Consider the following 24,180-nt stretch of genomic DNA (forward strand, 5'->3'; position numbering starts at 1 on the left):
GTTCATCTTGTGCGTCACTTGCTTCGGATCTGGCCTTAGATGTTCCTCCAAGGAGTCCCGCTTTCTTTTGGTGGGAAATGGTACTTAGAGACCTTAGTACAGGTACGATGGATGAAAAATATTACTAAGTTTTTACTGTTGCTAGGTCTTTTTAGTGAACAACACTAGGAAACACAATTCTTTCAAGAAAAAATCATGAATGAATAATGATATTTAAACTTAAATTAACATTTTAGGATATATACTTCTTCTGTATTATTCTTGTATTTTTTTCTTCTTTGGCTGAAAATTTTGGTCTTTTTCGTTTTATCTTACAATACAGCTATAATATTCAAGTGGTAATGCCGATATTATTATTAATGATAACATTTTTCTTGCGATGCTAGGTAAGATTTTTTCAAGATTCTTCCTTCCTTGGAATAGAGATGTAGAGTCAAAATACCATCTTTTAAAGTTACCGGAAGTCACTCTTTTCTCAGTGTAGTTATGCCGTCAACCTTACATACAGTTAGACCCATTTGTTGTAGTTTGTTTTCACTGTTTAGAGATTGTTAAATTTAATACTTTTGTTTTTAATCATGTGTTAAAAGCATTTACAATATTCTAAAGCCAAAACTATGAAACAAGGTACATTCAACAAAGTCCAACTTCCTTCCTTGTCTTCTTTCTTTCTCCTGTACACAATCATTTTTATTAGTTTTAGCCCACAGTTTCTTTAACTCTTAATCTTATTTTTAAGGCTTTTATGTAGGTGGGAAAGTGATTATCATCTCCATTATAGAGGAAGCAGCCCTGCCATGTCTAAACCCACAGTGCCAGAATCCAAACCCTGTGCTCTCCCGCAGCCCATAACCCCCTCTGCAGGCAGCCTGAGGAATTGCATCAAGGACATGCAGCCATCTGGTCACCCTTAGGTTAGATTCCAAATTAAACAGACTTCTGGCTTCAGTGATTACTCCTCCTACTCCAGAATTATGTAAAACAAGTATGCTGGCTATTTTTGGACTCCAGGTGGTGCTTGGCGTCTGGAGCTAGAAAAGCTTGTGGGTAGATATGTGTGAATAAGTGTCTGTCTATTTGTGTGTGTGTGTGTGTTGTTAGGGAAACAAATTATCCCCAAGCTGCCAGTTTCTGCTAACACCTGCTGTGGTGACGTGGAATGGAGATAAACAATGACAGCACCCCTGGAATCACCCTGTAGGCAAATGTGGGGACCATTTACAAGAGGAAAGCCATTTTGAAATCAACGAGGATCACGGTTCAGAAGACAACATGGACCCTGTGAAGTCTGTGTTGTGGTTCGGGTATGTTTAACAATAAAAACCCATGAAATGTTCTATGAATTCAAAATGACTGTAGATTTAATTTTTTTCTTTCTAATTCAATTGAATTTTAAATTGTATTGACACCTGGGAAGAAAATAGGGACTACAACTTCCCTAAGGGGCGAATGCACAAGTACGACAGAGTAAAATTCCTAAAGTATTGTTTATCATCATAGGGTTTCTTCCGCCTCCCCTCCCTCCCATCCACCTCCCTCCCTCGTTAGAGACCTGGGGAAGTGGAAGGAGCAGCGCTGGACAAGGGATGCCTGGACCCTTCTTCTAAGGTGAAGTGCAAAACTTCTGGAAGGCTCTCCCCACTTTGTTCCCCTCTCTATGATGAGAGGCAGAAGGTTTTTGTAGAAAGCGGCCTGATGTGAGCTCACAGTAGTCAAAGAGCGAGGTTGTGGCTTTCCCAGAAACCTCTCTCTGTTTAGAAAAGATCCAAGGAAGCGCCCCCCAAAACGTTTGAGTTTTTGTTTGTTTGTTTGAAAAAAGGTTTCAAAAGCAGAGCGTTTCGATGCCAGAGGTAGTTCATGTGTATACAATGGAATTATTTATTTTTTAAGCAACAACAGCAAAAGTGATAAAATGTCTGTAGAGAGCCGTGAGAAGCGGCGCTGCAAGTGGGACGGAAAAAGTCAACTTTGAGATTAGGGCCAGTGCGACAGCCCTAAATTCAGGCAGAGCTGCCACGGGTTTGGGACGTGCCTGCTCAGACTCGGGTCCTCCTCCCAGAGCTCGCAGCTGGACCCAGGGGAGGCTGCGCACCGGACCGACAGTCCCCCTTCTCTTTCTTTCTGATTAAGGGGCTGCCCTCTGCCATGCAGCAGCGGTCAGGAAAGGCGGACACTGACTCAGGGTGACCCGAGAAGACCAGAGACGGCTGTTTCTTCACTGGTAAAATGAGGGATGACTTTTCTAGCGCTGAAACCTTAAGCCCTTTCTTCCCCTCGCGCCAGGGAGCCTCAGGACCTCTAATTCTTAAGAATCTCACCTGGCCTAATTACTTTCTTTAAAAAATAAAGCTATTTCCTGATAAAGTAATGCGCATTCACTAAATTTTTGAAAACTGTAGAAACATGAAAAATATTGTGTGTTTGTGTGAATACAAAATCAACACCACACGTGTACGGCATATGCTGCTTTTTCACATTACATCATGAGAATTTGTCCATCTTTAAAAGTGATTTTAATGACTGAGCAATATTTCATCCATTTTATGGATGTAGAATATTTTAGTTAACTATTCCTTTATTGTTGGACATTGAAGCAAGTTCTTCTCTAAAGAATGACACACACGTTAAAAAAATAATCTCTGATGATTTTCCTAGAAGTAATTACTATGCTGTCAAATCCAGTAACTTTCCACTATCCGGGCCACAACCGCTGCCATGTGTACGCCTCTTCTTCACAGCCTCAAGTACCCAGAATCGGGTCATTACAAAAAGGCAGGTGGAAGAGATGTTTTTGTTGTTGTTTATTAAAGAAGTTGAAGTTATTTTCGTATTTATTGGCCATTTACAGTGCTTTTGTGAATTGCCTCTGTCCTTTCCCAATTTTTCAAAATTGAGAAATAATTTTCTTCTCATAATAAGTTAGGACTTTTTGCATTTGTGCTATATGGGAATTATGTAGCACTAATAATATGTAAGAATATTAATGTTGTTGAATAAATGCTATAAACATTTTTACTCTGTTGTTCCTTTTTAAAACTTTGGTAGGGTAATTTCTGCCCCCTGGAGCTGTAAATTCCGTGGTCAGCTGGGGGTAGCTCCCCCTTGATTTGGAAGCTGTCTCTGGGGAGGGACTGAGGAACACGCACCGCAGATGGCCGCTAGGTGGCTCTGGTCGCTCTCGTAGCCTGTGCTGGGCTGCCTCGCGGCCAGCTGGAGTGTGGAGCCACGGCTGTAGCTGATTCCCTTTCCCGCTGCTCAAGCGCCCACCTGGTTACAGTCGGCCCTCCGTGCCCGTGGGTAAGGAGCCGCCTAAGGCACTTGAGCATCTGCGGATTTGGGTGTCCGCCATGGGTCCTGGGACCAATCCCCCGCGGATACTGAGGGACGACTGCACTGTCTTTGGCGCGGGTCTACTTTTCCCTTGCTCTCTGCGCTTCTGAATAAACCCGATCTCTTGCTTTGGGGCTGATGTGGGTCCCTTTGGCTGTCTCTAGGGGCATATATTGCACAGAGGTTTCTGAGGTCTCAAAGCTCTAATGCCTAGCAATCAACACACAGGGCTCCAGACAACCTAATGCTGGCCACCAAGCCTATTGACGTGGCTCTGGTCTTGTTAGAGCAAGCAGCTCATTATCCTAAGTGCAAGTTAGTGTCAGTGGTGGGCAGGGCGAGGATGGGCGGTTACAGAAATGTGAGATGGAGGAGGGGAACAGAGGCCTCAGAGCTCACTTTCTAGTGGAAGAGGCAGGTAGACGAGCGATCACATGCTATAGTGGGACTGCTGATTCTTATCGAATGTGGAGATGGAGGAACAAGTCGGGGGCCAGGGAAGAGATTTCTTCGAAGAGCTGAGATTTAGGCTGGGTCCAGCAGGATGGGTAAAATTTCTCCAGGTCAAGGGGGCATGCCAGACTAAGTGCTTGTAGCTCAAGCCAGAGTATGGGATGGCTCCCAAGAACTGCAGACACTCCCGTGTAGCCGGAGCCCAGGCAGGTAAGGGAGTGGCTGGAGGCGTGGATAGAGAGATAGGAAAGGCTGGAAGTGGTGGGCCTTGGATGGAGCTAAGGCCATGGCCTTGTTATGTTGTGTTGCCTCCAAAGGAGGTGAACGTCCTTTGGAGAGTTTCAGCAGATTTCCTCCTTGGCACAAACTCACGCTGTGGAATGACTCTTACCTCCCTCTGTTCCCAACTTCTCAGGCTATAAAAGATACACCCGGGGCAGAACTTTGCTTTGAGTCACCATTGGGGTGGTTGCTGCAAAAGTGAGGATCTCCAAGTAGGAAGATCGCAAGCCCCCCCAGAGCACTTGCCATTTAGAATTCCATTGTTGTCTCCCCTGGACCCCCTTCTCCCTAATCCAATCCATCAACAAATCGTGTCCAGTCCACTTCCTAAACAGTTCCTGTATTGGCTTGCGTCTCCCCATCTCCAGTTTCTGTTGCCTCACCTGGGTCGTAATCATCTCCTTCAAGTAGCACTGTGGTAGCCTTCTAGGTGCCCACCTGCTTCCATTCTGTCCCCACCTCTTCCCCGTGGAAGCCAATCATTAAAAAATGAACAAAAGCATAGATCAGATTAGACCATCCCTCTGCTTTAAAATACTCCATGGCATTTGGAATAAAACTCAAGCTCCTGACCTTGGCCTCAAGGTCCTATGAGATTGGTACCTTGTCTGCCGGGCTCTCCTGTCTTGCTCTCCCCATTCCTCACCACGTTCTCAACAGTGGTCCCTTTCTCCTCCTGGCACATGCTGGGCCTGTTTTAATTCTATGGAGTCTCATTGGAGGTTTTTAATGAGAGATTTGACCTGAGCTGCTGCAAGTGTTATCTGCCGTTAGGCTGACGGGAAAGTACAGAGAGGAGAGAGAGAGAGGCTTGGACATTGTCTGGCAAGATGCCAGAAGGACCAAACAAGGCAATTGACCCCAGAGATGAAGAAGAGGGAGCAGATGTGTGAGTCCTCCTAGAGCTGACTTGCTAACTCTCTAGGGCATGGGGGTCGGCTAGATGTGAGGGATGGGAAACCACAAAATGGCTTTGGGATTTCTAGGACTGGTAAGTGAGACTCGGTGTCAATAACAGAAATTGGGAAGTCAGGAGGAAGGGCTGGCATGATGGGAGAAGAGGAGAACTGAATTCTGTTTACTGACCAATAGCTGATGTTTCAATGATAATAATAATAGTAATAATGATAGAAGCTACCACTTACCAAACACTTTCTATGTGTTCGATACTATGCTTTGACACGTTTATTTGCTTTTCACAGCACTCACTCACTGTGAGGGAGATGTTAAAAGTATCATTCCTGCAGTGATGAAGAACTGAAAGCTCATAGAAGTTAAGTAATTTGTCCAGGCTCCCAGTTAAAAAACAGCATAATTGGGAATAAAATCTGGGTGTATTTGACCCTAAAGTTCTTAGAAGGTTTTCTTACCTCTGCAGTGATTCTAAGCATTCTACACATTTGAAAATCTCATAAAGACTTCAAGCTTAACATCTAAGGCTGCACTCGTCAGAGTCCCCCTGAATCAACACCCTGTCGTGTGTTCTTCAGCTCAGGGATGAAATAACACTGCAGTCCAACCCGATGCAAACCTGAGACTGGAGGGTCATCCTTGATTCCTTCCTTTCCCTAACCTCTCAACCCTGAGTCAGGCACTACCATTTCTGTCCAAAACTGCTCAGTCATCGAGCTGTATGCCAGACACCTCTTAACTCTCCTCTGTCCCACAACCTCTCCTCAGTTCTGGTCACTACCATTTTTTGTCCCACCCCTCTTTCCTCTGCCTTTGTAGCCAATGAAAAGACCCAGGAATTAGGAAGCAGTGAGGAGATTGAAGAAGTCCTTCAATGACAAATTAAAGGAAGAGTCCTTGTAGTGGAATCTGAGATCAGGAGAGGAACAAAGGCCTTTTTAGCTTAAAAAAGTCAAAGTTATAGAGCAGAAAGGTAAGAATTATGTAGAGGGAAAACAACAAGGAGGAGAAGCCCTTTCATCCTGGGCCTGAGGACTTTCTGTGTGAGGCACAGCCCATGACATCCTCCTCGTGTCCAGACTGCAGCATCTTCCTGGACAGGGGTTAAGAAGTTCCCCAGGAAGGACTCAGGAAGGCCTGACTCTGCCTCTTAAACTTCCTCAGACCTGCTGTTTATCACTGATTTGCTCAGTGTGTGAATATGTGCCAAACACTTACAAAATGTTGACAATACCAAGAGCATCATACTGTTTTCTAGCATCTCATGACTGTGATGGGCAAATGTGGAACCAACTAAGTAAAATGCAGTGTTTTAAGTGCTGTGACTTTGCACAATCTTCTGTGAGCACTTACTCCAAGAGTCAAAGTCTGACACCACACCAAGGGGAGGAGGCCATACTCCCCTCCCTACCTCAGTGTGGAACCAGCTCCTTCCTCTCTCATGAGGCTGGAGCTGGAGAGCACCTGGGGCAGAATCTTTTGCACAGACAGCCCTTTCCTGGTGTAGGGGTTGGAGGTGCCTTCATCAGTGATGCTTAGCCTGAAAGAGTGATGCATGCAAGGCGTACCGTTACCTGCATGAGGCTGGTGATGCCCTGTCACTGCAGAATCAGAGGGTGGCAGAGCCATGGGGGAGAGAGGGTGTAACTCCAGCCTTTCCCTGATAGCTACTGACTCCTCTGCTCAGGGCCCACAGGCTTCCCTGAGGCAGGGAGAATCTGCCACCTCCTTCTTTTCATTCCGTGTCAGGTCATTGCACCCTGTGCAGGCAGGGCTGGGCTCCGAGATGCTGAAGGAGGGAGAATGTTGAGCAGCCTGGAATGGGGAGTGCCAGGTGGAGCAGGGACAGATGGTGGGGGTTAGAGAGACCTATTGTTTCACAAGACCTTTGGCCACCACCAAATCTACCATATCCAAACCGAGGTTTTACCCAGGCTGAGGTCTTTCCTGAGTTTATCAAACCTGTGCTTGTGTCTGCTCAACACTAGGGCTCTCAGATAGATGGAAACATATCTTAGCCTGAGGCCAAATTTTTCCATCCTGGAACATCAGTGTGTATGCCTATATATGTATGTGAGCATGTGTTTATTATGTGTGTGCGTTCATGTGTGTGTTAGGTGTGTCTGGGTGTTATCTGACTCAACATCCTTTATGCTTCTTGGCTGAGGACTACCTAAGAATTTCTCAAGCTTTGGGTTAGCAAATAGCCTGTCCATAGCTATGAATCCATATCCTGCTATAGTATGAGTCCTGTATCTGCATCCACCTCTTCAGACAATCCTATCTCAGCCAGTTGAGCTGGGCTGTATATTTTGGAGCAGACTTGACATCAACCCCATCTTGTGGACTGTCTGTTACATTTTTGTCCCCAAAGTCTAAAGAACTGGATTTCCATGAGCGTTGGAGGGACAATTGATTTCCAGTTTGCCACTTCCCCAAGGCTTTAAAAAATATTTAATTCTATGAACTCACATGGTGTTGTGTTGGTTTGACTTTAGCTCAGGCTCTATTAGGTCTTTTTTTTTTAATTTCTTTTTTTTATTCTAGTAATACATATATAACATAAAATTTACCATTTTAACCATTTTTAGGTGTACAATTCAGTGGAATTAAGTACAATCGTAATGTTGTGCAACCATTTCCATGATTCATTTCCAGAATTTTGTCATCATCCCAAACAGAAACTCTGTACCCTTTCGACAGTAACTCCCCATTCTCCACGCCCTGAAGCCCCTGATAGCCTCTGCTCCACTTTCTTTCTCTCTGAACTGGACTGCTAAAGCCTCATATAAGTGGAAAAATACAATATTTGTTCTTTTGTCTCTGACTTATTTAACTTAGCATATGTTTTTAAGGTTCATCGAAGATGTAGTATGTATCAGAACTTCATTCTTTTTTAAGATCAAATAATATTCCTTCGTATGTGTATTATACATTTTGTTTATCTATTCATCTGTTGATGGACATTTGGATTGATTCCACCTTTTGGCTGTTGTGAATAGTGCTGCTGTGACTATGGGTGTACGAGTATCTGTGTGAGGCCCTGCTTTCAATTCTTTTGGGTATATACCTAAAAGTGGAATTCTATGTCTTTTCTATTTTTTAGTTTTAAGAAATAGTCTGGCTTAGGTCTACTTCAATATTATTTCAATAATTTTCACTCAATGAGAAATGTCACTCGGTTTGTGTGTCAAGGGATGGTTTCCATAGTGGGTGGTTAGATGTAGTCAGTCGATGGCTACACTTTCGTTCAGAGATATTAGAGATAGCACTTGCCTTCCCCAAATGGGGTCCTATTGCAGTTATGACTTACAGGATTTGGAATCTTAGTGGTGTAGAGTTTGAAAAGCAATATTAAACACATTGAGCTGTGCTGAAAACAAGTAATTTAGAAAGAATTCTAGAGCCAGCCCTGATGGCCTAGTGGTTAAAAGTTCAGCACTCACCACTTCAGTGGCCCGGGTCCGCTTCCTGGTCACGGAACCACACCACGAGTCTGTCAGTTGCCATGCTGTGTCAGTGGCTCACATAGAAGAACTAGAACAACTTACAGCTAGGATGTACAACCATGTACTGGGCTTTTGGGAGAAAAAAAAAGGGGGAAGATTGGCAACAGATGTTAGCTCAGGGCAAATCTTTCAAAAAAATAAAAGAGAATTTACTTAAAAAAAAAGAACGGGGCCAGCCCAGTGGTGCAACAGTTAAGTTCTCACAATCTGCTTTGGTGGCCCAGGGTTCGCTGGTTCAGATCCTGGGTATGGACCTATGCACTGCTTGGCAAGCCATGCTGTGGCAGGTGTCCCACATATAAAGTAGAGAAAGATGGGCATGGATGTTAGCTCAGGGCCACCAGTTTTCCTCAGCAAAAAGAGGGGGATTGGTGGCAGATGTTAGCTCAGGGCTAATCTTCCTCAAAAAACCCCCAGAATTCTATTACTTGCTTTGAAGTAAATCAAGATAGTCTGGTGGTTGCATTGATGGTCCTACAGCCAGACTGCTGTGTGACCTTGACAAGATAAGAAAATGTGCAATGATTTTGTTTCCATATCTGTAACATGAGATAATAAGAGAACCTACATCCCAGGGTTGTTGGGAAGATTAATTGAGGAGCTATATGCCAAACAGTTAGCACCAGGCCTGGCTCATAGTAACTGCTAATATTTACTATTTGATCTTATGATTACCTTCATCTTCATCCATCTTCATCCTTCTCTCACTTCCACCTTCTTCTTCCCAAGTTTCTCACATCAAACACTCCCAGACAGAGCCTCAGCACCACTTCTCCTCTGATTCTGCAACCTCTTCAGTCTTAACTCTCACCATGTGCCCCCAGAGCTTTATTGAAGAAACTGAGTTAATAATCACCCTGAGGACTTCCTTTCCTCCCCTGGTCTCTCAGCAACTTTTCTGCTAGTTTTTGGGTTCTTTGTCTTCCCACTCCCTGTCTCTTAGTTGGGGATCCTGGAATACTGTTTCATACTCTGATAGTGGCAGTCACGTCCCCACAGACTCCGGTTATGAGTGAGAGTATTTCTTACACTGTGTTACAGAGGAAAGAAGGTCTTTTACTGGTGTGGGGTTGAAACTAGTACCCCTGCTCTTCCCGTCCCAACAGAAAGTTTTCTTACAGGCCCCTTTGAAAAACTGGAACTGTTATTTTTCTAGTCTAGGGTCGAGATCTGTTCCTTATGCAAAGTAGTGTTGGCCGGAGGAGCAGAAGGGAGGAGAGACTCACAGAGCAGCCTGGGTTGGAGAAAAGTCAACAACAGCCTAGTGGTGCTAAGGAAAAAATACTTTATTTTCATGGGGTCAGCCACAGGTGATGACAATTGATGGAGCAGATATTGCAAGTTCTGGAAGATACCAAGGTGGGCATTCTGTGGGATCCTGGAGAATAGATAGGAAAAGCCACTGAGGAAAGCTCAGCTGCTGTCCAGGAGCATCTCAGTGCTGGCCAAGGGCATGGAGATGGGCATATTGGGAAGTAACACACTAGGCTGAGATGGTCCTTAGAATTTTGTTTCCTCTAAAGTTGCTGGTCTCAGCATCAGAAGCCCAGGTCAGCAACAGCCCCCAGAGCCCTGGCCACAGCCTGAGCCCCCGGACTGCTGACCGCTGCCACGGTCACAGGAGTTGGAGCTCCGGCGCCGGCATCGGTGGGACCTGCGGTGCCCATGGTGGCTCAGGCAGCAGCCGCCCTCGGAGCTTGAAGCACAGCCCGAGGAGGCTGGAGGTGAACACTGTGCGGGGCTCTTTGGGGGGCACTTGGGCGAGGGGCACTTGGGAGGGGGCTGGCACTGCTGCTGGTGCTGCTGGGAGGACATCTCGGCGGGAGGTGAGTGAGCCTGGATGGATTAAAGGAAATGTCAGTGCAAAACATTGAGGCCAGTGTCTCCTCTATGAGTGGTTTTATAAAGCCCTTCCTCCTAATACCAGCTGCTTCCTGAGCTGTGGCCTTCAGGAGAAAATGGGAACCACTCTCAAGTTAAACTGACGCGGCAAGACATTTCCCTTACTCAGCCCTCCTCCCCAAACCAACGATGATACCTTCTAACTGGCCCCAAGTCTCTCTGCCTCCATAGAAACATGGAAGCAAATACGCCCAAGTGGGTAATCACTCCTGGAGAATGTCTCTGGGCTTGTGTGCATCTTTCAGGATAAAGAGTGGAGGGGATGCTGAGAGCCAGGACTCTGGTGTGTTACAGACCCTGATGTCGCAGACCACAGAAGTTGCTTGCTCACTGTCCCCACCCTTTCCCCTCAGCCCTCCAAGGTCTCTTCTTGCTGTCTCTACGTCAGACACCCCTGCTTCCCTTTTCCCCACTCAAATCTCAGCTTGTCTTCCCAACACTCCCAGCTGAGGTTCTGTCCCCTTCCAGACACTCACCGATGCAGAGGAGGCAGGAGAAGGCTGTTCCTGAGGAGGCTGTGGATGAGGAGCCTGGGGCAGGCGCCCTTTTATTCTGTGCTGGGTTTGTGATACACGGCCTGAGCATGCAGCTGCTTTCACAATCAGAGAGGGGGTGACAGCACCACACACTCCCGTCAAAGGTCTCCAGCTTCTTCCTGCATGCTTGTGAAGATGTCTGGCAAGAGGGAACCGGGAAATCTTGATGACTGCTCACCAGGTGTGTTGGGGACCTGTCATTTCTCCTTTCACTAATTCAGCTCAGATGCTTTAACTTCAGCTCTGCCCCTTGCATTTTTGCTGGGCAGTGAGGATGTAGAGACGTACATGACACATTTCCTGACCTTGAGCATTTCAAGTTTAACTGGACAGACATCAGAGAAGAAAACATATGCCTCTGATATCATGTGATTCATCCTGTGATAGAAATGTCTCAAATATTCGTTTTTTTTGACTTCTTTCCTATTGCTCTGCATATTCCCCAGGGTAATGATTTTTTCAGATGTAATCAGCTCCTGACTTCTGGGGTTGTTGGGTGATCTGAGACTACTGGACCCTGGGAATGAGACATGTTAGAAAATGGACAGAGGATGGGATCCAGGCCCTGTCTGGAGCAGGTGGGGCCCTTCAGAGAACTACGGTAGGATTATATAAATGAGCAGACAAAATATCAAAAGGACTTACAATAGTTGAGATCACAAGACTTAAACTTAGTATGAGAAAAATCCAGTTTGTCCCTATTTAGTTTTCTGTGGGATATAATAATATTGATTATCAGAAAATGAATGATCTATGAGTGTGAAATATTTTAGCTAATTGATGGGGTCATGAGGATGATTTATTAAACATGTTGTTAATGATGTTGATGATGGTGGTGATGTTATATGCATCACATTTAATAGAGCAGATCTGACCATTTCTAAGGATTGTGTATGGTGATTTTTAAAAATAAAATCTGAATTCTATTTTCCCATTGAATTTTATTACAGTACTAGAAATGAATTTCCAATTGACTTAATCTCTACTATCATAATAACTGCATTTGCTATTTGTTTCCAAAACATTATGGTCAGAACTACAACAGAACATTAATTATTTATATTTAAGTTAGATGGTTAATTTAAATAAAATATTTTTATGGTAAATATTTTCTTTTCTGTAGTCCATAGTTAATCGCTTTTAGACACAAAATTCTTTATAAGAACATGCACTTCAAACTTTCTCACTTTAAAACATAGGAACTCCATGATTTATTTTGAGATGCCTGTGGGAGAATGAATTGCACTGGGTTACAAGGAATGGTGGCTTGGGATGGAGGAAGGGGGAAAGGGTTAGAGATGGCATTGACTGTCTTCTCTGATATTCTTCTGTCCCCAGAAGGAGTCTCTTGCTGAGGGGATGTATGTAGGCTTGGCTCCAGGACTCTGCTAGGGTGTCCATTTTCCTCACATTGTTGAGGACCCCACCAACTGATGATTCTTTGGAAGGAATTACTCATAAAATGTGAAATGGATACTTTCTCATACCAGCCTGCATGGTAAAGCTGAAAAGGGACACAAAGTGTTGAAAACCTCATATTTCTCCAGTTTTGCAGGTGATGAAGGCTAAGAGAATGCTAGATGGGAATGGGGCCATTCTAATGAGGGTGTGCTGCTGGGGAACTCTGGACCTTCTAAAGGGTCCACCCTGGTCCCTGGTCTATGACTCTGGATGGAGACATCAAGTTCTGTCTTTCTTCTCATAGGTTCAGTATTTACCTGGAGCCCCCTGCCCTTCCTGACTGCCACCACCAGCCCCCTAAGAAAGTCCTTCTCCTTTAAGTTATTCATTTCTACATGCCCTCACTTAAACTTTTTTTGAACATCGTCAATATTTCCCATCTAAAAACTACCAGAAATACAGTAGAACAAAGTGGATCAAAGTTGTGTTGATTGGCTTATTGCAATGAAGGAGACAGTACACCATCGGGAAACATTGAGAGGTACTTATTGCAGGATTTGGGCTTATGTTATGTAATTTTGGGGAGAGCTCAAGAAAGTGAACCTTTTCTCTGGATTGGATGCTGTCAGAAAAGGGCATTTCCATGATAGGATGTCTGAAGACTGTCGGCTCTCCGTACCCACAGGTTCCACATCCAAGGACTCAACCAACTGTGGATGGAAAGACCTGCAGTGGTTATGTCTGTACTGAACATATACAGACTGCTTTGTCTTGTTTTTATTCCCTACACAATGTAGTATAACAACTATTCACTTAGTATTTATATTGTATCAGGTATGATAAGAAATCTAAAGATGATTTAAAGTATAAGGGAGGATGTATGTAGGTTATATGCAAGTACTATTCCATTTTATACAAAGGAATTGAACATCCATGGATTTGGGCATCCCCAGGGGGTCCTGGGACCAATCCCACAGACACCAGGGGATGACTGTAGTTTTTAACTTGACAGCAGGGGCAATGGAGCAAAGCTGTAATTGGTAAAGAAGCAGCAATCCCTCTTGTTAGCTGAGAAAAGGTGATGTTTGGTCATCTTTGTGGTTTGGACACTGGTCTTGTTTTGTTGGCGCTCAGAATGGTCTTGTTTTTGTCTTGCTCCCTCATAGTCACACAGTTAGCTTGTCTGATGTTGGAGTTCTGTGAATTTGTTTATAGTAACCAGAGAACACATGGCTGAGCTGTTAAAACCAGGCCAGCTTGTAGCCAGAAATCTGGGACTGTTCTTTCTTTTCTCAGCAACAGTTGTGGGCCAGGCTCCACGGCCAGCCTTGGGAGTAGAACAGCAAAAAGGAGAGGCGCGGTATCTTTCTTCAGGGGGTATGCAGTCTAGTAGATCGAACAAACATAAAGAATTAATTACTCCAGTGACAAATGGTCTGCATACAGAGTTCAAGTGCCATGGCCCATGTAAAAAATAAGATGTTGAGGTTTAGACTTTGCTCTAAAAATGAATATTTATTTCTGTATTTCTGGGTTATCAGAAACAAAACCTGTCCTTATGACAGCAGCAAGCATGGAAGCCATTTATCTCCCCATGGGTTGCAACCCTGAGTCATTGGCGGTGGTGGGGTTGGGGGTGGAAGGTAAGGGAATGGGGTGGGAGGGTAGAGGAGAGACAAGGGAGCAATAATTGAAAAAGTAACACAAGTCACATACTCTGGGCACATTTCAAAGAATCAAAACACCCTCGTCAATGACTGTCAATGGGCAGTTTTCCCTGTCCTTCTTGAAACACTAGTCTCTCAGGCTTTGCCCTAGTCCCATCTGTGACTGCCTGTCTTGGAAGGCTCCACACAAAACCTGGAGATGGAGATTATTAATCTCACTTCCGCTTTGCTGAGTTGCTCCTCTCCCTCACCCCTCCTTTTCCTCATGAGATCAGGTGCTCCTCAGGTCCCTCGTGCAGAGCAGCCATCTAGTGGTGACAGAGAATCGCCATAAGGTCATGGCCTGGTCACCTCCCTCAGAGCATGAGGGCAACTCCCTGAGAGTCACCAGTTTCAGGAGTCCCATCCCAAGAAGCCTTGACTTCCTGTGGTACTGAGACATCAAGGAAATGCAGACACTGGTCTGGCTGGATGAATCTTGGGAGAACTTCATGACTTAGTCATTACAGTTGGTACAAGAATGGGCAGTGCAGGATCTCAGGTTTATCTCCTTGGAGTGGATTTTGGACATTCCATATCAACAGTCCAAGATGAATCAGCAAACACAAAATCCTTCTCCCTTTGCATACAACTCACAGTTCCTTCTCGGTTCTGTCTCCTCTTACTCCCATAACAATTGTATTCCATGGCAAGCAGCAGAGTTGTTCTTAGGGAAAATGGGAAGGGGTAGCCAGAAAGTGCCACATACCTTCAATGCCAATCTGAAGAGATGTATCCTTAAGGCTCATATGTAGATCCCGATTTCCCCTTCACAGCTGAAGCTATGGTGGCTCCCAGAGCTGAAGTTTAGCAGGAAGGGACTGCACTTGGGCACCTGGCAGGATATTTGAGTAGGAACTTTGGGGGGACACTTGGGAGTGGTTTGATACTATTCCTAGTTTTGCTTCCAGGACATCTTGGGAGAAGTATAGTGACTCTAGAGGAAATAAAAAGGCAAATAATTACATGTTATTGCATCAACTTAAAAAATGACTCTTTCTGTACTTATTTTAGAGCTTGGGGCTCTAAACCCACAACTTAGGGAAAATCCCTGAGTAAAGAGGAGTAGGGAAATAGAAAGTAAATTGAGTTGAAGGATTCCGATTTCAGTGAGGACTGAACAAATCTTAGAGCTCTTTTGCCATTTTGGTTTGCAGGCAAGAAATGGGTGGTGGGATTGGGAGGCAGTGAGGGTGGCCAGTCTTATTTTGGGGGCAGCTTCTTACACTCCCCAACCCCAGGCCCTTTGCGTCTCCTTGACAGATGTCAAGAGTTTTGAGGAGAGAAGGAATCCAAGAACCTCCAAAACTGCTCAAACATCTGTGCCTCAGTCTTCCTGTAGGTCTTCCCTTCTTGATTTTCATCAATTTATTCATAAAAATCATTCATTCTTTCAAGGCACTTATATTCAGATAGTACATGCTGTGCTGGGCAAAGGAGACTCAGGAATGAAGAAGATGCTATCCCCATCCTTAGACTGACAGTGTAGTGAGGCCAAGAGGCAAGTAGTGAAATAAGCATGAGCCAACTGAGGATGTTGTAATACATGTGTGTGGGGAGTCTTGGGCCTGAAGTCAGAGTTTTTGGGCGTCAGTCTCCTGTTGCTCTGTGGTGACTCTGAGTGAATGATGCATCCAGATGTTGTCATCTGCTATCATTTGGGATGGTTGGTGAGATGAACAGAGAGGTGGAACCTGTAATCTGTCTAGGCACAGTAAACCCAGGCAAAGCAGCTAAGAAGAGCTTGCAGAATCCAAGAGACATCCAAGCATCTACGAGGAGGAAGAGATAATGCTGGCACGTGGGAGGGAGAGCGGGGCTGAGGGAACATTGGCGGCTTCTAAGTCCTTGGGGGCAGAATAACATGCTCATTAAGAGCATCTACTTTGGCAACAGAAACTGCCAGACTTGAGTCTCTCCTTTCTTCTCTTACTAGCTGTGTTAAGGTAGAGATGTCTGAGGAAAGAAAAAACTATTCGTAGAGAGGCATAATGAACCAGAGCTGTCACAAGTAAAACTAGAGATGGGGATAAGAAATCTACAGAGGCTGTGGTGACGTGCCTGACAAATTAGCAAACATTTAAGGGCCATTGTGTCAGTATCTTAGTGACTGTGGTATTGATTCTAAGAGAGCCAGGAGTAGTAACTCAGAGAAGAGGGTGATTCAAATTGGCTGGGATGGCTAAGAGAGATTGGACCAAAGATGAACGATAATTGGTTGTGTGAAGATAATTAGGCTGATAATAGTAATAATTGTACGCAGCTGACGTAAAGTGGACCAAGCTTGTGGAAAGTGCAGTTACGTCAACTGTGTAGTATTTTCTCATTGCATCTATTATGATATATCTCCTCCTTAATTATGATATGTTGAAAGTCCCTAAGAACAGGACAAATCATTTACATTTCAAATGTATCTTAAAATGACAGATTTCGACAAAACATTATTATTGTGTTAAGTGCATCTGATTATCCTGATACAGGAAAGGCTGTAAGTGTGGCCATCCTTTTTTAGTGCTCTCATATATTGTAGTCAAGTAGAAAACAGAAGCGCTTTCCAGAAACTTGTGCAAATGTGTTTTTTTTTTTTTTTTTCTGAGACTTAGGGATTGAGTAAGGAAGCCCGGGAAGGGGACAAGAAGAGGTCAATTTTCAAACAAACATTTCACCATGGGTACCAGCAATTTCTCCCCTTGCCTTACTTAACTCTCACCTTTGGTGGGAAAGCAAACAGACGTTAGATGTTCTTTTTGTCACCACCAAACCAACAGCATCCGGTTCTCAAAATTTTGCTCATGAAGAGTGTTTTCACTAGGTTTAGCAACTTTTCACTAGTATCTATCCAATGCCTAAGGAGGAGAGGTCAAGCGAGTATAGAACCACTTTTGTTTAAATCTGGTGGCTTGCAAGGAAATCAGAAGATGCTTCCAATGGACAAACTGGAATGTAAACTCCCTGAGAGCAGGAGTTGTGTCTGTCTTGTTCCTCACTAATTCAAGCACGTAGACCAATGCCACATAAATACTTGCTGAACGAATGAATGATTGAACAAATGAGTTTTGGGTTTGGCTTGGGAAGTCCCCAGGTGAAGACTGAAGAATTTGTCTTCCTACGACTACTGAGAATTCACTTGTGAGGTCAGCTTTCAGTGGTGGAATCATAACTGACATAACTTCTGGCTTACCCCGATTGTCTTGGTGTCTTAAATATAAACTTTATTTGTTGATTCTGGTCCCATTTCTATACACCTCTGAGTAGATTAACCAAAAGCAGGAATTCTGGTGGCACTTAACTGGCACTGCTGAGTCTCTAGCCTTGTTCTAGAGATCCCTGGTAGAGGACACTCACAGCCATCGGGGCTCTGGTGCTGGTGTCAGTGGAAGAGATGGTGCTGTGGTGGCTCAGGCAGCAGCTGTGAAAGCTGTGGTCACAGCGGCCTCAGAACCACTGCAGCCCCCAGAGCTGGGTCCATAGTAGGGAGAGACTGGAGGAGGACCTGGGGCTGGGCAGTGGGGTGGGCACACTGGAGGGCATTTGAAGGCTAGCACTCCTGCTGGTTTTGCTAACGGTGTATCTCAGCAGGAGTTAGTGACCCTAGAGAGAATAAAATAAGCATGGTATTGCAAAGACCTCTGGCCACCGTCTCTTCTCTGATGGATTTTATAGACCCTGGACTCTACTTTCGAACTAAGAAATGTGGAAAGAAAACAAATAAATTCAGAGTTAATTTAGCATAGGAAGATGCCTTCCTCTTTGGCCTCTTGCTAGAACAGAACACTGACTCTTTTCTGATTGGACCCCCACAGCATCTTGTCTCCATGTAATGATTGAGGAGAATAAAAACTTTGGGATAAACCTTCCTCGAGGATGTCTGGTGGGATAAGTGCATCTTTCAGAACATGTTTAGGAAAAGGATGAGGGTGTACTGAGGATCTATGGCCTTTGCAAGTCACCGAATCCCTGAAACATCTCATAAAGATGCTCATTAAGCCCATACTCTTCCTGCTGCCTCATTCTGGATCCTCTGCTTCCCTCTCTTCTTGAGAAGGCCTGGGTTTGTCTTCCCGACACTGCTAGCTCAGGTCCTACCCTCGCTGGGCATTCAGCTATGTCATGGATGCCAGAGAAAGCTGGTTCTGAGTCGGCTGGGGACTGAGGAGCCCAGGACAGAAGCTCCTGGGTTTGTGATGCATAGCATGAGTGTGTTGCTGGAGGAGGGTGACTGCACAAAGCACTCCCAGCCCAGCTCCAGGTGCAAGGCAATATGTTTGACAACAGGGAATCATGAAACCCTGGTACTTGCTCAAATACCTGCCACACAGGCCTACATATGTTCCTAACAGAGGTTGTGTCCTACGTTCATGCTTTGCAGTAGAATGTAGAGTTGAATATGACAATAGCCTGACCTGTCTAATTGGACAAACAGACAAGTCAATAAGGAGTCTGCTCCCATGCGGTAAGTGCTGTAATGTAAGTGACTAACCACAAAGTCAGTATTTCTTTAGGTGTTCTCTTTTTTCCTGTATATTCTCTATGAAAATTGGGATCTAGGTAAATCAGCTCTTGCTCTTGGGCATGGTGACTGAGCTGAGAACATTGGACATTCAGAGTGAGCTGTGTGTGGGAAATGGAGAAAAAGGTGAAGCTAGAGGAGGAGGGGTCCCTAAGAGAAACTTGCTGGAACCTGGGAAACAATAGGGGATCCATGGGCAGGAGAGGAGTGGAGCCAAATCAGTGCTTGAGAGCGAGTATAGAGAAGGAAACGACAACTGGAGTGACAGGAATCACAATTAGCATATTATAAAAGGCATGGTATTTCTATCAAGATCCCAGGGAATGTGTGTTCTTCATTCAAAGATCATAAAAATACAGAGTCAAGAGTTGTTCATTTACTTGAACTAGTTAAGGAATGTCTGCAAATGTGAATAACTGACAGGTTTGATGGAGATGATTTTGTTGAACGTGTTTCTGCTTATGAAGTCTGTGGTAGTGTTGGGTGCATCTCCTCTAATGGAGCTGGCCTCATTATATCTATGTTATGTATATGATAAATTGATGCAAACTGAGTGCTATTTCCCCTGTGAATTTCATTTTAATTTTAGAGATGAATTTCTCATTCAATTAATCTCTAGTATTAAAATAAATATATTTTGCTATTTTTTTAATGATTGGCACCTGAGCTAACATCTTGTTGCCAATCTTTTTTTTTTCGCCTTCTACTCCCCAAACCCCTCAGTATATAGTTGTATATTCTAGTTGTAGGACCTTCTGGTTCTGCTATATGGGACGCCATCTCAGCATGCCCTGACGAGCGGTGCCATGTCCGCGCCTAGGATCCGAACCGGTGAAACCCTGGGCCCCAGAAGCAGAGCCCGTGAACTTAACCACTCGGCCATGGGGTGACCCCTGCTATATGTTTTTCAAGATAAATCATAGTTAGGATTATAACCAAACTTTACCCATATTTAAATTAAATTATAATTTTAAATAAAAATTAACTTATGCTCATTGCAAAATTAAATTACTTTCACTACGATTTTCATCTTCCCATTCTACCCAAAACTTGCGTAGCACTGCTATGACTTATTTCAAGTTGCCTGTGGGAGTGTAATTGCACTGGGCTACAGGAAGGAAGGCTGGCTCTGAGTGTGGATGGTGAAGAGGAAGAGTGGAGGCATTTACATCCTCACCAGCCTTTTCCTGCCTCCAGCATGTGGTCCCCGTCCTCTGCTGGGAGGTATTTTCAGAATCACCCCCAGAACTCTGATTGAGTGGTCACTGAGCTCATATTGTTGAGGTTTCTTTCAGTAGATCCTGGACTGGAAAGAGACACTTCAGAAAGATGGAATGAGCACTTTCTCATGGTAGCTGCATGGGGGGACTGAAAATAGCTGCAGAGTGGCCACTTTTGCTTCTTAGGCGTGAAATCTCCAGTTACTGGGAGATGACAGTTGGAAAGTAAGTTCTAAAGTTTCTAAACATCCCAGAACTGTCAGTGTGGAGTGAAAATGCAGTGAAATGCAGTGGATGTCTGTGGGCCTGTCCACAGACCCATCCTGGATGGCCTGGCTTTTTCAATCCTGGATATGGATATGGAATCTGCTTGAGATAGCGGTAAGAGAGATTTAACACAGCACAGAAAGCGATGACTGAACAAAAAAAAACTGTTTCTTCTTGTAACTCACTGAATTTAGATTGTTCCATAAAGCAATTAGAAGGCCTTCTGAAGGTCTGTGTTTCAAGGGTTTCTCTGGGTTTTGTCTCCCTTTCCACTAGCAGCCAATCAGTAATGAAATTCCGAGGCCTGGGCCATGTTTCCCTAACTATGTTTAGGAGGACTGTCCTTCTTGGTGTTATTAACTGTAATTCCAAGACATCAGCATTTCATGGTTAAGGAGTCTATGAAATGCTGCATAAGATATCAACCCTGAAAAGCTTTATATCCTCAGATCTCACCTCACCTCCAGGCCCTCAGTTCCTATGGGTCACCTGTGGGTGGTCAGTAATCCATGTCCTCTCTTCTTTGGCATTGCTCCAGGCTCCAACATTACCTACAGGTCAATGTGGGCCTGGAAGTGCTGAGGAATGGGTGGAATCCCTGAAAAGCAAGGGTGGGGGTTTCAGGTGCAAAGGACAGGCAGAGGGCAGGTGGGTGGCATTGAAAGGAAGAGTCATTAATTCACAAAGTCATACACTTTTACCTTACAGTATCCAGGAAGGGGGAGCTAAGCAGTTATAGAGAGAGGGGTATGGGTTTTCAAAATCAGAGAGGATGAGACTTCTGGAACAGCTTAGAACCTTCTATAGGAACTTCTTAGATCAAGTCCCATGAGGTGGAAAAGAGACAATTAGGGAGTTAGAGAGTGCGAGCATCAATGTGTTACTCACCTGTCATCCACAGAATAACCCGAAATCTCTCTGCCTCAACTCCTACCTTCATTTCTCAACTCCGGTTCCTCCAAGCAGCATATTTTCCTACAATCTCTTACACATTCTGACTGCGGGGAGGAAGGTGGGCACACGAAAGTCCTGGAGGACTTATGCCTGCACTCTGAGCAGGAAGGACAACTTAGTGACTGATCCTGGGTTCTCGGGGTCCTCCTGGCACCCTGGCAGAGACACAGGCATCACTTGGAGGTGTGGAGCTCTCCACACCACTCACCATGGGTTTCCATGTCATGGTGGTTGGGAGGAAAGGGGGAAAGGGAGCAGGAGCTTTTCTGATGGCAGGGAGCCCCCAAACTGTCCAAACACCCATCCTTTAAACTTTCTGTGAGCCTGTCATTTCTTACCTTTCTTTCACTCTATATTCTTTCCCCCCTCCCGCCCTCCTTCCCTCTGTTCCTTCCTTCTGTACTTTCTTTCTCTCTCCTTCCCTCCCTTCCTTCTTTACTATATTTTGAGCTGATTCAGCTTCTTGTAATCTCCATCCCTAGGTCCTTGGTATCTTCCTGGGCAGGTGGAAAGACTTTTCCTGTGGGGAAAGTCACAGGGCTCTTCGAATACCTGTGCCTCAGCTTTCCGATAGTCATTTTAAGTTTTTCATTCATTCACTCATCCATCCATCCATTTTCTCAAGTATTCAAAACAGGGTGTGTTGCATCAACATGGTGGCACATCATGCATTCTGCTGTACACAGGCAATTCAGAAATGAATAAGATTTGGTCCCCATTCTTGAGTAGCTCACAGTATAATGGGGCAGACAGATAAGCAATAAAATAAGCTTGATCCAATGTGGTCAGTGCCATAACACGCATGTGTGGGAAATCCTCAGGGCCCAGGTCAGAGTCTTTGGAGCTCAGTTCCCTTTTGCCTACAGTGACTCTGAGGGAGAGGTTGGCTAGATGTCATCACCTGCTATCACTTGGGGCTGATAGATGGGATGAGGTCTCTGGCTTGTGAGAACGGTGCTTGGACAAGTGGCAAGAGCAGAGGTATAGATCCTTGTTCTGTCTATGGGCAGCCAGCCTAGATGGTCATACCAAGAGGAGCTCAGAACCCGGGGGGGTCCTTCCCAGGAGGAAGAAATAATGCTGTTGCTGAGGGGGAATGGACCTGAGGGGGCACTGGAGGGATCTGAGACAGAACAGGGGGCAGAATAATGGGCTTCTTAAGCTTTCATTTGGAGTCAGACATTCCTAAACTTGAATTCCTGCTTCTCCAGTTAACAGATGATGTCTGGGGAAAGAAAAAGCCATAAAGTAATGGAGGTACAATGGACCAAGCATGCGGGGAGTAAAATCAGAGATAAAGACAAGAAATCTATAGAATCTGCTGTGGCATGGTTTGTAAATTAAGATACATCTGAGGGCCATTGTGTCAGTATCTTAATGGCTGCGATGTTTATTCCAAGAGCTCCAGGAATAGTTTGGGGAGGGAGTGATTCAAACTGACTGGGGTGGCTAAGGGAAATTAGCTGAGCTATGAATCATACTTAATGGGTGCAGTGATGACGAGGGTGATAATGGTGAGGCTTGTGAACACCTGAGTATCAGTGGTTGACCAAGGATTTGGGAAATTACAATTGTGTACGCTGTGTAGTATTTTTCCATCACCTTTTATTACAACATTAGAGATGCATTGCTCTCTGAAACATTACATTTAAGAATGGCACAAATCTTTTAAATCACAAACATTAATTACAATGATGGCAAAGCATTATTGTTTTTTATAAACATTGATGAAGATTATGTGTCTGGTTATCCTTTCACAGGAAGGCCTATAGGTGTAGCCATCCCCTTGTAGGTGATCAAGTAAGTGACATTCATGGGAAGAAAGAGCACCCCTGGGAGATGTGCTTTCCCTGGGCTCTGGAGTGAGGAGGGGGACTGGGTGGGGCGTGAGGACAGAGGTTTGTGTGTGCACTAACATTGTCCCATTAGTGTTAACAATTTGTCCCTTCTCCTTTCTTGGCTGCTGTCTTTTGATGTGGAAGCTAACACTCAATGTCCTTTTTTGTCACCTCCAAGACACTATCTCAAAGCCTCAGTGTTTTGCCCAAGCTAGGTGTCTTCTCTGGGTTTATTGAACTGACACAATGTCCTCACCCCCAGGGGAGGGGAGGCCAACTGAAGAGAGAGCTACTGTGTTTCACTGTCTGAATTTCATGTAAAATTGGGGGCTGTCGCCTATAGACCCATGTGAACGTAAGATCTCGAGAGGAGAAATTTATCCCTCTGATTCCCTGCTGTATCCTTAGTGTCTAGAACTGAGCACATAATAGATGCTCAATGAAAATGTGTTGAGTGAATAAATGGGTCCAAGGCAAGGACTTGATGTCACCCTGATGAGGTTTGGGGAATCTATTTTTCTTCACTACTGGGATCTCCCCTTTTGGGCTCCACTTTTAAGATGTTCTTTTATTACTTCTAGCTTCCCAAGAGCTCTTTGGTGTCCTAACCAGGGACTTTATCAGTTGACCCTGCTCCTTTTTCTCTTCACTCAGATTCGATTCAACCACAGTCATAACTCTGTCGGTTATTCAAAGTGGCAGTTTAGGGGATTTCTGAGCCTCCAAGTCTTTTTCTAAAGGCCCTGTCAGATGGCATGTTCTAATTCTCCAGATTTGTCCATCCTGTGGAATACCATGTCAGGTCTGCACAGAATTGTTGGGTCTCTATGTCGACAGTCCTCACACCTTGCATTCGAGGTTTGGCAGGCCCTATGAGGCGAGGCAAAGCTCTTCCCTAGGAGCCAGGCCTGTCATCCTCTTCACTGGGACTCATGTTGTTTTTGTCCCTGGCTGAGGGATCTCTGGTGATTTCAGATCACACTTAGACTAACAGCTAGAGCTGTGACTCCTACTTCAAGGAATTGTTTCTTGGTTTTTTGGATACGGTTGGTGTACGTCTGGTATTAAACTCCTCTCAAGGTCTTTTTGATCTCAAAATTTTAATAATTAATTTCCGGGTTTGATAAATCATTTTTTTAACTTAGTGAACTTATAAGATTATCCACAGTTATTTTCCTCCTGCTTGCTCTGCTCAGTCCCTAACATCAATGTCACTTACTGTTTGCAATTTGACTCTAGCTTGAGCTCTCTGACATTTCTCTGGCTTTCTGGCAATGTGAGACGTTACTCTCGGCTCACGTGTAGGAACATTATTTCAACCTCAGGAGCATCTAAGTTTCACAATTTAGGTCCAAACATG

At 44.6% G+C, this 24,180-nt stretch overlaps 1 protein-coding gene and 1 long non-coding RNA gene across 2 annotated transcripts; one reads left to right on the forward strand and one right to left on the reverse strand.

The window, feature by feature from the left end:
- The first annotated feature begins 1,115 nt into the window (after positions 1-1,115).
- Positions 1,116-2,353, forward strand: LOC139041998 (uncharacterized). Its single transcript, XR_011498170.1, has 3 exons — positions 1,116-1,304; positions 1,501-1,608; positions 2,131-2,353. It is a non-coding gene; the product is annotated as an uncharacterized lncRNA (long non-coding RNA).
- Positions 2,354-9,754: 7,401 nt separating this feature from the next.
- On the reverse strand, positions 9,755-11,018 carry LOC106848349 (late cornified envelope protein 3D-like). The gene is made up of 2 exons (XM_044758169.2): positions 10,865-11,018; positions 9,755-10,322 (listed from the first exon to the last, which is right to left on the reverse strand). Exon 2 carries the CDS (start codon positions 10,299-10,301, stop codon positions 10,038-10,040), a length of 264 nt encoding a protein of 87 aa, XP_044614104.1. The 5' UTR covers positions 10,302-10,322; positions 10,865-11,018; the 3' UTR covers positions 9,755-10,037.
- Positions 11,019-24,180: the final 13,162 nt, after the last annotated feature.

The sequence above is a fragment of the Equus asinus genome, chromosome 25 (assembly GCF_041296235.1).
Source record: "Equus asinus isolate D_3611 breed Donkey chromosome 25, EquAss-T2T_v2, whole genome shotgun sequence".
Classification (NCBI taxonomy): Eukaryota; Metazoa; Chordata; class Mammalia; order Perissodactyla; family Equidae; genus Equus; species Equus asinus.

What these genes read in the sequence shown, in the direction of transcription:
- LOC106848349 (XM_044758169.2), bottom strand. Translation starts at nt 10,301, where the DNA reads ATGTCCTCCCAGCAGCACCAGCAGCAGTGCCAGCCCCCTCCCAAGTGC.